Genomic DNA, 16834 nt, shown 5'->3' on the forward strand with positions numbered 1-16834 from the left:
CACGAATAGACGGCGGTGCTGTTTCGGCAATATAGACGGGGACGACGAGAGAAGAAGCACCAATGCCGAGGCCGGCGACGGCGCGGCCTGCAATGATCATTTCGAGCTTGCCGTGGGCGGCGGTCATGAGAGTACCTCCGATGAGGAAGACGAGAGCGGCGAGCATGACGGTCTTGCGACGACCCCATTTCTCGGCAAGCGGGAACGTGAGAAGGGCGCCGAAGAAGCAGCCGGCTTGGAAGGTAGAGACAATGTTGCCTTGGACAGTATCACGGTGGGATTGGGACTTGCCAGCGAGGTCGAAGTCGCGGCGGAACGAGTCAAGCGCCATGGTGCCGCCGATGACGGCCGTATCGTAACCCACTAAATGCTGTCAGTATGGCACTTAATGGCAAGACCTGCCTGTTGTAGACGACGCAAAGATTGGCTAAACATACTGGCGAGAGCAGAGCAGGAGGCGACAAGGGCGACAAGATGGATGCGCCAGTTGCGAACCTCAGGGGGATCAAGAGTCCCGGAGGCGTGGGTGCTCCAACCCATGATGGCGATGATGTTGAGTGAAACACTCTGCCTGGATAGTTGACTAAACTTCAAGCTGCGAAGTCGAACTCGCTGAGAGATCGAGCAAGCCGGAGACGAGAGAGATTTCGCTTCTCGGGTGGAGGAGAGGTTGCTTCTTCAGGGTCTATTTGGATCCAAGACTCGTGGGCTGCTCCATCGTATTATATAGGCGAGCCCTTGGTGCCCCATCGCTTGAAATTCTCCATGGAACCCACCCCCAGAACCAGGGTCGGCGTGAGATATGCGATGGATTGGAGCACGAGATGCCGCGCCGTCGACGGCGCCGGCCAACGACCGTGAAGCATGCACCTTGGAGAGGTCCGTGGCGGCCCGTTCTGGGGGAGAGTCGGACTAGCTTGGGCAGAATACTACGCTGCTACCCCGCGCTTCCCACGTCGCGAAGCACAAAAAGGACGGGGATCTGGTTGCGCTGGCAGCGGCAGGCTTAGGCTGGCGTGTGGGGATGGGCTGAATGTTGATCTGGGGGAGGGGGCGGTTAGGGGCGACTAGAGTCAGAGATTTCCGGGGAAATATCGCGAGGCAAAGGAGGGATCATCGCGATAGAGGCATGGCGGACGGGAGGGTCATTTCGTTACATGGTCACATTGTACATGGTGTGAGTGCTGGTCTTGGCACTCAAGACGATTGGACCAACGTCGGGATCCGCGAGTCAATGGGTGGTAAGATATTCATGAAGATAGAGGGTTTGTAGTCGATGGGTCGGGATATCCGAGGTTGGATTTCCTCACGGTGCATATGATGTGCGAGCAGAAAGAAAATGAAGTTGGTAATGGGAGGCATGGACTTGCTCAATGATGGTCCCGAATCTGGCATGATGGAGGCGCATGCAGGCGAACGGAGAATGGAATCAAGCGTGCAGACTTGCTGACAGTCTCAAACCCCGTCCTCGCGTGCTTTTCTTCGCACCCGCAATGGTAGCCGCCGGCCTTGCGAGTTTCCGCTCCAAACTGCAGTAAACGGCTACACGGTCCAACGCCAAGCGGCCACACCAGGTTCTTGGTGTCGGACCAAATCCCGCCCTAGATGGAGCCGCACTACCCTCGTGATGAAGCTAGACCATTGCTTAAGCTTAAGTCGGTGGGTCAGTCCAGGTTCACCGCGGCGTTTCGACACAGGGATTGGGCGGGAGAAGCGCACACGATGCATCGCAACCAGGGGGCTATGTCGTGAAATCTGCATTTCGGCCAGTTTCCGAGCAGCGGCAGTTGGCTGGAGCCTTCCTCAGGTCTGTCATGAAGTTTCACAGCTGGGGAGCGGCGAGGAGCCATGGCGGTCGTGGCGTGCTGAAGTGCAATATCGAGTCCCGAAGTTTTCCGCGTGGGTGACCCAGCCAGTGGTGGACTAGAAGCACGGAAAAGTCGCCAGTGTTTCTTGTCCTGAAATAATTTCTAAGCTTGTGATCCGTGGTTTAAAACGGGGGATGGCCGAGAGTCGCATTTGCTAAAGCCAGGAAATATGTGTCGAAGCTCGGACAGCGGCCGAATGTTGCATCTCGGCATGCGTCTTGAGGCTCGACAAGCAGTGCCAGGGTCGGAACTTGGCCGACTCTTGGCGACGGCCGTAGATGAAGGGTGAGGGCAAGGCTGGCTGCCGGTGGCCATTCCGCTGAACAACACGAAACTACGACTTCTGAAAGCACGGGAGTATTCGTAACGCTCGCGAAGAAGACTTGGAATCCCTTCAGCTTGATCTTTTTTTTTTTGATCGTCTTGCTTGCAGAGGCAATGTATCGCGCCGAATGCTTTACACAGACCAGCATCCCCCAGCGCTCAAGGATGCGCATGGTTGTGGCAACATGACGGGCATACATTTAGGCTCCGCCTGTTGACCCGGATGGATCCCGGCCGTCAGCTTTTCCGACGGTAACCCAACCACCACCACATCGGTCATTACCCACAACACCGAGGGGAGTATATCACACACCTACCTAACCAGCGCGAATAATCCCTAGCGTCGGCCATCCTCCGGCGGTTGTCTCCACTGATCCCGCAGCATGGCCTGATTGCTACACAAGAAGTTATGAAATATCAAGAGAGAAGTGTAAATGAGGTGTGCTGAAACGATCCCTACAACGTGAGAAGCGCCGTTGACAACAAGCATTCTTCGGTTCCCACGTCTTTTGACGACTATCGCATCTGTTGGCGGATGGAATAGTACAAGTCGCCGAGGAAGACCATCGCTATCACCACAGACACATCCTGATTTCCCCAGATTATCAACTTTCCTTTCCTTTGTTTCTCTTCACCGCGTCGAACCCCACCTCACCCACCATAGCAGATGCGCTGGCTGGCGCTTTTCGCCGATTCTCGTTGCTGTTCATCTCCACCCCGCTACATCTGGCCCCAAGTGTCCTACTCGTGCCCATACTACTGTGGCAGTCTGCGACGCTCCCTCCGGAGTTTCTCCAGCCATCGTTCCCGCGACTCGATTGCCCAAAGGCAACGTCTCTGCGAAAGGGTGTCGATTTGGATGAGGCTTCGAGCGCGGGAACAACACCGAGAATGACGTCGTATACCGATGTCTTAAAAGGGAGGATTAGCGACGATCCCACAGGGCCGCCGTAGCGCCACATGCGTGGCCCCTGAAAGGGGTATCGGTAGCTGTAGCCAGGGGCCTGCGTACGGGCTTGTAGAGGCGCCACAGGGGCGCTGCAGGGGCTCTAGCCGGCCCAAAGTGCTCCGTTTTGTTCTCACACGTGTGCTAACGAAAGCCTATTTCTGTGGTAGGTCGCGACCGAGGATATGACGTCCTTGGGTGTTGGTAAGGTAAGCCTGGCTATCAAAGTTGATGGGTAGCGATCTTAATACTCGTAGGTGATGAAATGCTGTACGAAATCCGTACCAAGACAAATTGATGGATTGATTGATCATCCCTAGTGCGGGCAGATTGACAAATGGACAACTCAAGACGTAGATGATGCCAAAAGGAGTCCAAAATGTGAAGGTCATAAGTTCCGCTACGATGCCGCCCATATCCCGAAGTCTACCAATGGCCAATCTCTTGGATCGTTTGACGAGTTCCATGCCTTGTCGACGTACTAATGCTTCTATGGGGTCGGATCAGAGGACAGGTAGCCAATTGCGCGTTAGGCGATCCGCCCAGAGTTCTGCTGTCACACGGGTGCCATCGTCTGGAAACATTCGTCCTATCCCACCCACTCGAGATATTCCTTTTACGCCAATACTTAGAAGCGAGAAGCGAGACAATAGAGAAGATCTTGGTGTAAGGATCAATAATATTATATCTCCAATTCCCATACTATTCGATGGCTTGGTCGCTCTTGCAAGTTGCTCCCTAGCATGTCTATCACTTCTCGAGAAGTCAGATTCAGTGTTTCAAGCACATACTTGAGCGAGTGGAACATTCTGGGCCCATATATGCTTGAAGAGGCCGAGACGATCTGTATGATATCAGCTAAGAAGTGATGACATGTTGTGAGCCTTGTATTGGGCGCCGCTCGGGATACAGGAACATGGGCACGTGAGCCTCCCGCCTTGATGCCGATCGGCCCCTCTAATACACAAAGGTTTGTCACTAATAACATAGATTCAGCATGCATTATACGAGCCTTCTGTGAAGATGTCACGCTGTCTTGAACCGGCTTTCTGGATATTTGTGACAGGCTTTCGGCGGCGGAGAGCCCGCAACTTGATGAAGACTCTCGAAGCATTACGTATTCAGGTCAAATACTAACAGCTCAGCAGAGCGCACCAAGAGCTCAGGGTCTGGGGAGCAACCAAAAATTCTCATTATTTATTGTTCATCCCGTCTATACGGCTTGTATACTGTGGATGGTAAAGGCGGTAGTGGCCGGTCCGCTATACTTGGAGGAACCGAAAAGTGGGAAGCCTGGTTTAGGGAAGGCGTCCTCATCGATGGGGTATAGTACGACATCAACTCCGGTGACAACACACTGCTGCTTGCAATGCTCGTACCCCCCGAACTTGCTATGCTCGCAACGCTCTGCCTCTGCTTGGCGAGACTCTGCCTGGCAAGGTTTTGCCTCTGCTTCTGAACCGGCTTCCTGCGAATCGCCGGCGGTGGAAGCCCCGTAGCCTGGACCTTCTCTTGCGGCAGCACTAAAGGCTCAGGCCAGCTAGTAAGGGGATCGGGGCTGGGGATGGGACTGGGCTGCGGCGAGTCAGCGTCCATCATTCTCATCTTCTCCTCAAGCGCTGCTGCTTCTATTGCGGCGTTCGCCGTCTCCGCTCTCTCCGCAATGTCACGGCGAGATTTGCGCAACATTGTCGAGATTGTACTCCTTGAAGCACGTGAGGAGCTCGGCTTGAGCTTGCCAGACTGTGTGCTGTACTGCTCATTATGGGAACTGCTAATGGTTGATCGCATTGTCGATGGCATGGTCGACCGTGTTGAGAGGGTAGGCCAGCGGAAGATTTTAATGATGCCGGTCTCGCTCTCAGGCTGTGGGGGTGGGGGACTGTGTTGGGCCCATGCCGCTGTAGTGGCTTCGCGATCAAACTGCGAGGGCTGACCTTGGAATTTACGATAGTGATGCTGTTCGTGGGAGTACTTGTAGCCGGCTTCGGCGTCGACAGAAACATCATTTACGGGTGGTAAAGGATGCTTCTTTTCGTAGGGATGTGCACTATAAGGCAGTTGGACAAATGATTGGCGTCTTTGGCGTCTTCGACGCCAGAGAAACAAGAAAAGAGCGACAATGGCAAGAACGCCGACTGCTTGGCTATCAGCTACATCTTCAACATGGCCTTTTTGGCATTGACTTACAAGTGATGCCAAAACCTAGGGCAAGTTTGAAAGGAAGCATGGAGTTACCGTCACCCTGAGAGTCGATACTCGGAGTCTGCGCTGGCTCGCCCGCCGGGAATGTAGTGTTAGGAGAGATAGAGGTGCTGGTTGTTGAAGGTATTGGTGTAGTTTCACGGAATAGGTCTGTTGGCACACCAATACTGAGATGAGCTTCCTCAGGCTTTGCTGTGATTATAGGTGACGTTGATGATGATGATGATGGTGCCTGAGGATGTTCCTGAGGTTGAGCAGTCGTTACTGGTAGTGATGTAGGAGATGGTGTCGAAGAGGGCACTGGTGCTGGATCTGGCACTGTTTCAACCGGCTTTGTTGTAAGAACTGGATGGGCCTTCTCAGTCGTAGGACTAGGACCAGCTTGAATCGGCCCTGGAGTCGTGTCGCTCTGAGTGGGGCTGGTGTGCCTTAGAGTAGATTATTGGCTTCCGGGCCTGAGTCCTGGAGTCCTCTGCAGGCCTTGTTGTCGGTGATCGTGCAGCTGAGGGGTGGAAGTCGTGGCCGCTCCTGGATTAAGAATTCCTTCAACGAGTGACTTCGGTCCATTCAAGATGTCGCCAATGATTCCTCGGCGCGAGATGTTGCCATCCGGCCTGGCCTGCAGGCGTCCTGCACTGCGGGAGGGCATGATATGTTTAATGAGAGCTCGGATCGCACTGTGAGAGAGTCGTAGGTGTTCATGACATGGTCATCCGATCCGCCAAGTAGGTACAAAGTTAAGAGAAGAAAAAAGAAGAAAGAGTAGCTATGCGGCAGAAGTCGTCTCCTGGGTCAGTTTCTCCAGGACCATCCTAGTCCAGTTCGCTGAGTCCAGGAGGTTGCGACGAGGATAGAGCAGAGCCCTGGGACAAGAGAATGCAGAAACAAACAAACTTTCTCGAAGTTGACTGGGGGGTTTTGAGCCATCACGAACTCGAGGTCAATGCGGAGGCTGGCCTGCACTAGATCGACCTAGGTGTGATTGCGGCGTCTGTGCACAAGGCTTCGGCCGCAACACCATGCTTTTTCAGGAGCTATGGTGTCTCTGGGTCACAGTAGCTGCCGTCCGAGCGACGACGCCTCGCTCGTTCCAGTCGATTCCTGTTGCTCAATCGCTCTAGGCATGCAGCCGCCCGTCGCGATAGCGTGATGCGCACAGGGGCACCCCAAGCCGCAACCCCCCCCCCTTCTCAGCCTGGGAAGTGTATCGTCAGTGTCCAGATTTGCGCCAAGGGCACCATGGCTTACTCGTGCTGTAGCGTCCGGTGTGGCATCGTGCGTACCAGAGTCCACCGTGCAGATCGGACGACAGCCATGGCATATTTTGCGCGAATTGGAGATGTAGCTGGTTGTCCTCCATTCAGCCGTAGGATGAGGCCACAGCGGCCATTCCTCAAATGCCGATCACTTCGCGAAAGACACATGAAGAGTGGGAGTCTTTGGCTGCGGGAGACATCGCAATCGCCCGACGTAGCGGTCAGCATCGAAAACGTGATTAACACAAGACATGGTTGTCAGAAAATGCCCATCCCTTTCCAGCCACCAGCTTGGATGGAAACCCCCAGGCGGAGAAGGTGGGACGAGGGCTTCGGAGGGTCATTCACAACGTAAAACCGAAACCTTCTACTGCAACATTGGCGGGAATGATACAAAGAGTCAGCTGGTGTCCTCAGGGCAGGGTATCCCATGGTTCTTTAGCTAGACCGAAGCACAAACGAGCTGTGCACATCCGTCAACCCTACGGAGGACAGGTTTCTATTCATGTAGACTTTCTGCCACTTGATCGATTGACACGTGGAAGGTTTGACGCCACGAAGGGTTTGGGGTCCATCTGATTGAACTTTGCTTGACAAGTGCAGGCGAACGCTGCTTCGTAGGGCATGGTGGAGAGACATCGCGGGGCCACACAGCTGTCTTCGTGACTGACCGTCGTGTCATCCGTTTCCACGCGGGCTGATGTGGCGCGGCATGGTTTCGATCACGGTCCCGAGGTTTGCTAACGCTAGCTACAGCACTACAGTTTCCAATCAGAAGCTGATCAAGAGGTGAAGCTCTGAGTTCGTTAGACCTACTTACAGGATAAAGAAGGCTTTGCGGAACTGGTGCTGATTGGCGATACCTACCCTGATTCGGCGCTTTCGGACTGGCTAGACCCATACAAGCGAACAGAGAGCCCGAGCATCCTATACCGGATGGGTACCAGGGTCTCATAATCATCGACCCTTAGGTCACGACCTGACTGTGGTTGTTGGGGTCATGGGAAGCATCAAGATGGAATGATGCAGGTGAGCAGGCCGGGCGTCGACTGGGCCTAGGATATCCTGGCTTCGATAGTGCAGATGCCCTAGGAAAGGAGTAAGAGAGACCCAAGGCTGACCAACGACATGTTTTCACCGACTCGGCCGAGACGCGACCAGCCTAAATGGTCGTAGCTCACCACGTTGTGGTGATTGCACGGTCCTCCATGTCGCGTCGCTGCGTTCCCTGAAAGCAGAATTTGGCCCGTCTTGCGTCTCTCTGAGCGACCGGAGTTATTGGAGGTCAAAGCCAACACTACGAATCCCGTCCCACTAGGTTGCCATTATCAAGTTCAGTACGAGGCAAGACCGTCTCTTTGGTCCTTCATATATCACCACAAACCCACCTGTGCTGATAGGCACCTGTATACTGGGTCTTTTCCTGACTCAAAATCGGAATCGCCACCACGCGCGTCCCTTTGGTGCTCAAACATTCCTAATAGGGCAGGTCACACATGAACGGATTTAGAACAGCAGTCTAATCCACCTACCGAACTCCGCAAGTGCGTCGCTAGTCATCTTCACTACTACTCTCTCGACTGCACCTCACCTCTTATTATAGTGGACTAAAACCATTCAAGTCCACCGATTATGAAGATTGTGCTGCGGTTCCAGTTTGCTTCATTTTACCCTTGAAGCTTTTGGACGGGTAGTTACGCAGGAAGCAATGCTTTGCTGAACCGTATCGAGGACTCGCCATACCAGGCACTTCAGGCTCAAGAAAGCATGGGGAACTTTGACGAGTGGTCGAGGAGAAAGCGGCTTTGAAGATACCCAGAAAAGGGGTCATGAAAATGTCCTTTGGGCAGCCAGCCATCATTTCGGCTATGCTTGGGTCTTGGCGTGAAAGACGGAGCCTTCCGTGTCAACCGGGGCAATGATTGACATCACTTAAAATCCAAACGCAAGAAACGTCATTCAATTCAAAGATCGCGGCTGATTAAAAGCCGCCTGGGCAAGGGGCTCACTGAAGATCCACGGGTGGAGGGATTGGGCCAGGGTTATCGCGGGGAACCAAGATGCTGGGCGACGGAGGCTAGCAGTGCGCGGTAGGATTGAGCAGGACGCGTCTGAGACGGCACGTTGCATCTTGCCCCTATTGGCTACTCTCAGTCAGTGCCTAATTATAATAATACGGCCATGCAAACACTTACGCTCATGCAAATTGCCTCGGTTTCCGGGAGAGCGGGCGGTGGCGAACGGCTATTCCAGGAGGCATTGCAGCCCCACAGTCAGACTGGTGCCGATGTAGGTAGTCTGCCTCTAATCAAGATTTCTGGTATGGTGCTTCGATATTGCATTTGATAGTGACTTTACTATGCGCAAGGCGCCAGCCGCATAGTGTGCATGTCGCCGTTGCGGCTCTGCGCACATCACGTAACGTCACCGTGGGTTGGCTGTCTTTTACGGCTGATAATAAAACTTCATGGATTGACGGGCACTTTTCCCGACAATCTGCAACGGAAATCGAATTGCAGCGCAGTCATCGCAGAAGAAATGGCGTGGCCTTTACAAGTCTACGCTGCGTGACTTGAGAAAAGTGGCGCCTGGCGCTGGGCGCCATGGCAATGTGCGGGGGATGACATTCTTGTGTGTACTTGGCGATATCTTGGTGTTGAGCAGACCTGCCAACGCAAGCAGCAAGTCGGAACCAGTTTTGCTTTTGCAAGCTTTTGCAAATGCGAATCTTGAAGACCTTTCCTTCTGAGTGAATCTTTGATCCAAGAAAGCAAACGGCGCCTACAATCTGTCCTATACCAACTGTTCCTTAATCTTCAAGCCTCAGTAAGTTGTCTTCAATTTCTGTAGAGTCATGTCGAGTGAGATACATGTAGAACGGATTCTCTTGATGCAGCAAGATGCCGTAGTCCTCGGCGCCGAGCCGGTGGCAGGCTTCCGCGGCGGGCCCCGAATAAGGCTTTCCGTCTTGTCACAAACGTCCCCATCGAGCCGTCGTAATCCTATCCACGTCCAATATGACCTGGAGCATTGCTAAATACTGCAAGAAAATATGATCAACAATTATGCAAGGAAACGGGACGACCTCCGTTCTGTACTTGAACATCGCCTCCAGATCATCAATTCGTCCGTCCGCCTTGGCTGCAGATTCGGAAACAACAGCCGTCACTAGGTATATTGACAATCAAGAGCTCTTCGGGACCACCTGAATTGATGCCAATTGACATGAGGACTCATCCTCGGCATCGCATGTACAACTATCAGCCTCGTCGCTCTCGCGGTCCGGCACCCGCCTATCATTCACATGTTGATGGCTCCTTTGATACGATTCCTATTTCTGTTCTTTACTACCCTTGGCAAGCTAGTGCCGTCGCATCCCGAGCTGTTAGGATTTGACGGCGCTAGGAGCACGATGTTCCGTTTTGCACAACTGAAGTTCACAAACTATGACGGAAGGTCATCTTGACGCGTCTACTCCTTGGTGAGAACTCTATATAATAAGCATTGACACTTCCCCTCGTCAATCTTCCTTTTTATCATCTCATCCACAATCTCTCCAGCCTAATACCATCTTACTCCAACCACACACGCTTCATCATGAAGACCAACTTCTCTGCCCTCCTGGCCTTGTTGGCCGCCAACCGAGCTCTTGCGCAGCAGAACTGCTGCGTTGACGGCGCGGACTACGAGGGAACCTACGGCGTCACCTCGACCGCTGATTCAGTCACTATCAAGCTGGTCACCGAGAACGAGCATGGCCGCAACGTTGGCGCTCGCTTGTATCTTACAGATGGCGGATCTAAGTACCAGCTCTTCAACCTCCTTGGGAACGAATTCACCTTTGACGTGGACTCCTCCAACGTGGACTGTGGTCTCAACGGTGCTCTTTACTTCATCTCCATGGATGCAGATGGTGGCCAAGGCAAGTTCCCTGGTAACAAGGCCGGCGCTAAATATGGCACTGGATACTGTGACGCCCAGTGTGCCCGCGATTTGAAGTGGATAGATGGCACCGTAAGTGCTTTCTGTTCCGAGTGTTCCTTCAACCAGGCTACTGACTTGCTAACCAACATCATAGGGTAATGTTGAGGGCTGGCAGCCCGTCGGCGAATTCGCCCCAGATGTCGGCACTGGTGACATGGGCGCGTGCTGCGCTGAGATGGATATGTGGGGTATGACTTCAATTCCTATTCTTTCAGAGCAACTCACTTCTAAGTTTGCCGCTGACCACAACTTGCAGAGGCCAACAAGGCGGCCACGTCCTACACTCCTCACCCTTGCGTTAACAACGCCTACCATTCCTGCTCCGGCGATAGCTGCGGTGGTACCTTTTCTGCGGATCGGTATGGCGGCACTTGCGACGCTGACGGCTGCGACTTCAACCCCTTCCGCCAGGGCAACCGAGAGTTCTATGGAGAGGGCTCCGGCTTCACCATTGACTCCACCAGTAAAATCACTGTTGTGACACAGTTCATCAATGAAGGACCTGGTGGTGATCTCTCCCAGATCCGCCGCCTCTATGTCCAGAATGGCGAGGTCATTGGTAACTCCGAGTCCACTGCCCCTAACAACCCCGGCAACGCCATCACCGACGAATTCTGCGCTGCCCAGAAGGAGGCGTTCGGCGAGGAGCAGGATCAGTTCACCGAATTCGGTGGTTTGTCTCACATGGGCCAGGCTCTCGATGCCGGCATGGTTCTGGCCGTCAGTCTTTGGACCGACGCCCACGCCAACATGCTCTGGCTCGACTCAACCTACCCCATCGGAGAGACCGGCTGGGGAGCCGAGCGAGGACCCTGCCCGTCCGAGAACCGCACGCCTCCCGAGATCGAGGCCCGTGTTCCCGATGCTTCGGTCACTTTCTCCAACATCAAGTTCGGCCCCATCGGCTCCACCTTCACCGAGGGTGAGGTTACTCCTCCTGGCCCCGGTAACCCTCCTGTTGCCACTACCACAGCTTCGACACCCGCTCCTACTCAAGCTCCCGGCGGCCCTACTGCTCCCCAATGGGGTCAGTGCGGTGGACAGGGCTGGTCCGGCGCAACCACTTGTGTCTCTGGTACCACCTGCACTGTCGTCAACGACTGGTACCACCAGTGTCTCTAAATTGTTGATGCGACACTGTTTCAATGCTGAACTTCCCAAGCTTGTGCCAACACACGCTATAGTAAAAAACAACGACTTTGCGGTGGATGAGCACCTTCTCCTACGTATCTTGATCCTCAGCTCAATTATCCCCCACCTTGCCAGCCCAGGTAAAGAGAAATCAGGCACTTGGCGTAGGTAACGTACTCCTTCTGAGAACCATACGAGGAAAGAAACACAGAGATTGGTGCCAGCTGGTACAGCTATAGGCTGCGGCCGAGCGGTGATAGTGACATTAAAAGGCATTTGCCGTTCCGAGTTACAAACTTTTGCAGTACATAGTTTTCCGCTGGCCGTAAAGCTGGATTTTGGCGTGGCAGCTTTGCCCTCACGCAGTATATAAGAACATCTTACTCTCTTTATATCTTGTTCTCAATTTCGTTGTGATGATGATTATCTCATCTTGTCGATAGGCACACTAGACCTGTACTAGGGGAAGATATGCCTTGCAGACCTGGTACCGCGAGAAACGCCCAATTATCGTGTGCCGGTTCTGAACGGAACAACTTCACGAGGCCTAGGCTTCTATGCGACAAACTTTGGACCAGCCGATATGCTGCAGAGTTAGCTGCTGCAAGTAACCTACACGAGCGTATGGATTCATATCATGCGATATCAGGCTGAATTCAGGACCAGCTCTTTGTGAGCGCTAAAGTCTGCCGAGATGCAGAGGGCATCTTGGCTTTGGGGTAAAACTGAGATCACTTCCTAGTACGTGCAATCCTAGTTGGAGAAGACCATGTGTGCCTGTTGAGCCAAGGCTCTTTTTGAGGGGTTGCCAAGAGCACGCATCTTGAAACCTAACTCTGGACGTCAGCGGGCTCGGTCTTTGTAAACTTCACCGCGTCATCTCGAGCCGACTTTACCCAGACATCCATCACGTTCCGTTAATCCGAATCGTGCAGCTCGGCCTTTGACGTATATAAAATCTCAGTCTTCGCGACTGAGTCCTCAATGGTGATATAGCCGGCCCTGAGCCCCCCAGTACCCAGAAATAACCAATCGATTACGATCCTCATTTGTCACCATGCGCTCTGGAACGATATTCACCTTTTCGGTTACAGTACTCTCGTCTGTCGTCTGTGCTGCTCCTACACACGACACGTGCACCGAGGCAACCGAGATCGTCATCCGTCCCGACCTGAAGCATCAGGTCATTGAAGGATTCGGCTTTTCCGGAGCATTTCAGCGCGCCCAGCTCCTACTCAATGTTACTGAGACCGTCCAAAAGGAACTCCTGGACCTCCTTTACAGCACAGAAACAGGTATCGGATTTTCCATCCTGCGCAATGGCATTGGTTCTTCCAACAGTAGCTACAATGACTGGATGAACACCATTCTACCTGTCTCCCCTGGTTCTCCTGACGGGGAGTTCGACTATGTCTGGGACGAGTATGACTCTGGCCAATTCTTCCTCGCACAGCAGGCTGTCAAGTATGGTGTTGAACGCATCTATGCCAACGCCTGGAGTGCGCCTGGATTCATGAAAAATAATAGTGATGACGCCAACGGTGGCTTGCTGTGCGGCGTTCCGGGCAGCGACTGCGAATATGACTGGCGCCAAGCTTATGCCGACTACCTCGTCAAGTACATCAAGATCTACCAAGACGAGGGTATTCAGATCACAGATGTTGCTTGGCTCAACGAGCCTGATCTGACGTGAGTAATGATGTTACTCGCTGCACAGGCTCTTTGATGCTCATTTTTGTAGAACCTCGTATGCGTCCATGCGCTCCAATGCTGAGCAGACAGCCGACTTCCTGCCCATCCTCTGGGAGTCTCTCAACGCCGCGGGTCTCGATGTCGGCATTGCTTGCTGCGAGCTCACCGGCTGGGAAAGAACAATCGAGCTGGTGGCTGCCCTGCAGGACCTTGGCGTCGAGGACCTGCTGACGACCTGGACCAGCCACGAATATACGTCCAAGATTGATCAGCCGCTTGACACAGACATCTCAGTCTGGCAATCCGAGTACTGCGACCTCTCCGGTCGATGGACTACAGCCTGGGACAGCGGCGTCTCCAACGGTGACGGTTGGTACTGGGCCGACAGGCTGCACAACGCTCTGACGGTCGGCAATGTAAATGCATACATTTGGTGGTTGGCTGTGCAGGACGAGGCCACTAACAACAATAACAACGAGAAGCTAATTCTTGTCGAAGATGGAGAGTACGAGGTTGCGAAGAGAACGTGGTCGTTTGCGCAATACTCTCGTCACGTCCGTCCAGACGCGCGACGTGTGGTAACTGAGGGCGGCGACCTGAAAACGACAGCATACCAAAATGCGGATGGGTCGGTGGTCGCTGTCATCTTGAACCCCTCACTACCATGCCGAAACCCATCAGTCTTCAGGTTATGAGCTGCAAATTCCGCGAGTTTGAGAAGGTAACTGCCTGGTTGACGGATGAATATCACGACATGGAGGAGGTCAAGGTTGATGTCGATGATGAAGGAAATTTGACAGTGCAGCTATCTGCCCGGGGACTGATCACCGTCAAGGCAGAGTAAATTATTCTTTTGTGATGAGGGCAAACCTGTGAGGGCTACAGTAGTGCAAGGCGAGTACAATCGTTCTACGTCATCTATATATTGTACTCGTATCTTCTGCCTCAAAGACTACCCTAAATCCTCATCCTGCCACAAGTCAGCAACCCACCAAATGCTAAAATGCGATAAATTGTTCCAATAGCAAAGAGGACCAAAGCCCCAATCTGCAGTGTTCCGAGGTTGTAGCCTGTGAACTCGGCTGCCATGTCGATGTCGTACAGGTATTCGAAAGGCCCAGCCAACTGACCAAAGTAGACCTCCGCAAACCAGGTTCCCGGTGACGCCCGCCAAAGCCACTCCATATGCCATGTACTGACTTGCGAGAGAGCAGGTGATGCTCCGGAAAGCAGGCCGACGATGAAGCTGACCATTGTCGAGATGAGGGGGGCGTCCTCTCGTCGGACAATCATGCTGACGACACTTGCAAGACCATAAATACAGTAAAAGTACAAGAGGTTCATGCAGTATGCGAGTGTCCAGCTGATGATGGGTCGCGAAAGGATGTGGACGAGGGTGGTGAAATGAAGGCAGCTGAGGACCATCCGAGGCAATACAGAGACCGTCTTGGCAAGGAAGTACGCCAGCCGCGAGTGGCCTGCTTCAGCCTCTCTTCTGTGCAGAATCACCTCTTCTGAAAATATCTTCACCCCCGGCGCCCCACATATGAGACCGATGCCGATGGCCTGGAGCAGAGCCAGCTGGGCTGGTGAGGCAAAGTCTGCGGATAGGCTAAGGTCCTCATAAGGCGCCTTGTAGTAGCCTCGGAAGAGCACACCCTTTTTTCCATCTTGAGATAAACCAATGAGGAATCCTGAAAGAACGCTTAAGCCAATCTCAAAGAATAGTGCGGGCTTGAGACGATACTGTTGCAGCATGGCGCGGCGGAAGCAAAGCCATGTCTGCTTATGCGGCGGGCACCACGGCGTTTCAAAAGTGCTCTCATAGAGACCCTGATACTCTTTGCCTCGGAGTCATCGCCAGACTCTTCATCGCTTTCGCACTGACGATGATGGGATGCCCAGTGGCTGATGAGGGCCTCCTTAGAGACGTCACCGCCCTTCTTGTATGCCCTCCCATTGCCGGTAATGATATCCGTAACCACGTCGCCAATATTGCTGTGCTTAGGGAACTTGAACCCCATACCCTCAAAATATGCCTGCGCTTCATGTTCCGGTCCTTCATAGATGGCCTGGCCGTTGCCAAGAAGAATGAGATTGTCAAGCAATTCGAAGATCTCCATACGCGGCTGGTGAATGATGACAATGACCGAGATACCGAGACGCGCAAGAGCCTTCAAGGTCAGCATGATTGAGCTGGCGGCAGTAGCGTCCAATCCACTTGTCGGTTCGTCGAGGAAAATAGCCATGGGCGCAGCGGCCAGCTCCATACCGATACTAACGCGCTTTCGCTGGCCACCACTGATGACAGGCTTTCCAACGCTGCCGACTAGGGAGTCTCGGACGTGAGAGAGCTCGAGGCAGTCAACAACAGAGTCGACGTGGGCCGAGATGTCCTTGTCGGACCAGGATCTGGGCAGACGGATGCGTGCCGAGTGCAGGATATTTTCCCGGACTGTCAGCTCGGGAAGGACAACATCATCTTGAGGCACGTAGCCTATAATTTTCTTGTACTGCTCGATCTTCCCAGGAATGTTGTTGACAGTGACAGTCCCTCCAGTGTTCTTGGTCTTGCCCATGAGCACGTTGACAAAGGTCGACTTTCCGGCGCCAGAACCGCCCATGACGGCGACGAGAGATCCCTTATCTATCCGGCCAGTGACATCCTGTAGAATGGGCGTGGGTCGGCCTTTCGGTTGAAATGTGAGACCGTTGTATGCGAAAGATAGGCCAAGGTTGTCGGCTTGTACATCCGTGGCTCTTGACATTGAGTCGACAAAGGCCTTGAGCTGCGGATTCAATGCAGCCAGTGTGTTAGCTCGGCGCAACTTGACGGTTGGGGCGCGTGCCACGGGCACGTCGAGAACAGCCTGAAAGCCATTCCCGGGCCTATATGGCAGAAATGTGGGCTGCATAGGTTGCATCTCCTGGTCTGTCTCGTCGTCAAGCTGCTTGTACCCCGTGACTGTAGCTTGAATTCCCTTCTTTGATGCAGACTTGGCCACGAATGGGATTCCTGGGAATTTCATCCTCTTGCCATTCTTCCTTCGCTGCCGCAAGACAACCCACAGCAAGATGGCGCCAATAAAAAGATCAACAATGATAACAATGCCCACTGGGATCACAACAGCTTCGCTCGTAGCGCCCTTGGGACAGTAGCTGCCAGTGCTACAAGGGGTCGGTGATGGTGCGCCGGGCTGGCAGTACGAACCGGAGGGGCATCGAATGGTTGTCCTCTGTGCTGGCGGGCAGTAGTAGCCCCCTTGGCAGATTATGGGCTCAAAAACGCCCATCCCAATATTACGGCCCTCAAACTCGCAAGCCTTGCCAGCCAGACGGGCTTGTTGGCAGATCGTCAACGGCGTGCAGTATTGCGGAAGGGAGTTGATCGTGTTATTTTGGCCCGTGTGGATATCAGCATAAATACA

At 53.5% G+C, this 16834-nt stretch overlaps 6 protein-coding genes across 6 annotated transcripts in view; 2 read left to right on the forward strand and 4 right to left on the reverse strand.

The window, feature by feature from the left end:
- VDBG_03180 (quinate permease) overlaps nucleotides 1-540 on the reverse strand; it is a gene marked incomplete at both ends in the record, with an annotated part of 1753 nt that extends 1213 nt beyond the window's left edge. The window contains 2 exons of the mRNA XM_003006995.1: nucleotides 4-363; nucleotides 438-540. Of these exons, the coding sequence (XP_003007041.1) occupies nucleotides 4-363; nucleotides 438-540 (463 nt within the window). The remainder of the gene's footprint in view (nucleotides 1-3; nucleotides 364-437) is intronic.
- A 1969-nt stretch (nucleotides 541-2509) lies between these two features.
- VDBG_03181 (predicted protein) lies at nucleotides 2510-3154 on the reverse strand (the record flags this gene model as incomplete). The annotated part of the gene is made up of 2 exons (XM_003006996.1): nucleotides 2510-2587; nucleotides 2852-3154. The coding sequence occupies 2 exons, from the start codon at nucleotides 3152-3154 to the stop codon at nucleotides 2510-2512; spliced, it is 381 nt and encodes a 126-aa protein (XP_003007042.1).
- A 1197-nt stretch (nucleotides 3155-4351) lies between these two features.
- VDBG_03182 (predicted protein) lies at nucleotides 4352-5992 on the reverse strand (the record flags this gene model as incomplete). The annotated part of the gene is made up of 4 exons (XM_003006997.1): nucleotides 4352-4431; nucleotides 4518-5297; nucleotides 5377-5762; nucleotides 5901-5992. 4 exons carry the CDS (start codon nucleotides 5990-5992, stop codon nucleotides 4352-4354), a joined length of 1338 nt encoding a protein of 445 aa, XP_003007043.1.
- A 4204-nt stretch (nucleotides 5993-10196) lies between these two features.
- On the forward strand, nucleotides 10197-11705 carry VDBG_03183 (exoglucanase; the record flags this gene model as incomplete). Its single annotated transcript, XM_003006998.1, has 3 exons — nucleotides 10197-10613; nucleotides 10678-10771; nucleotides 10840-11705. 3 exons carry the CDS (start codon nucleotides 10197-10199, stop codon nucleotides 11703-11705), a joined length of 1377 nt encoding a protein of 458 aa, XP_003007044.1.
- A 1066-nt stretch (nucleotides 11706-12771) lies between these two features.
- Nucleotides 12772-14250, forward strand: VDBG_03184 (cellulosome enzyme; the record flags this gene model as incomplete). Its single annotated transcript, XM_003006999.1, has 3 exons — nucleotides 12772-13403; nucleotides 13456-14034; nucleotides 14088-14250. 3 exons carry the CDS (start codon nucleotides 12772-12774, stop codon nucleotides 14248-14250), a joined length of 1374 nt encoding a protein of 457 aa, XP_003007045.1.
- Nucleotides 14251-15112: 862 nt separating this feature from the next.
- Nucleotides 15113-16699, reverse strand: VDBG_03185 (ATP-binding cassette sub-family G member 2; the record flags this gene model as incomplete). The annotated part of the gene is made up of 1 exon (XM_003007000.1): nucleotides 15113-16699. The coding sequence occupies one exon, from the start codon at nucleotides 16697-16699 to the stop codon at nucleotides 15113-15115; it is 1587 nt and encodes a 528-aa protein (XP_003007046.1).
- Nucleotides 16700-16834: the final 135 nt, after the last annotated feature.

Source organism: Verticillium alfalfae, genomic scaffold (genome assembly GCF_000150825.1).
Source record: "Verticillium alfalfae VaMs.102 supercont1.3 genomic scaffold, whole genome shotgun sequence".
Taxonomy (NCBI): Eukaryota; Fungi; Ascomycota; class Sordariomycetes; order Glomerellales; family Plectosphaerellaceae; genus Verticillium; species Verticillium alfalfae.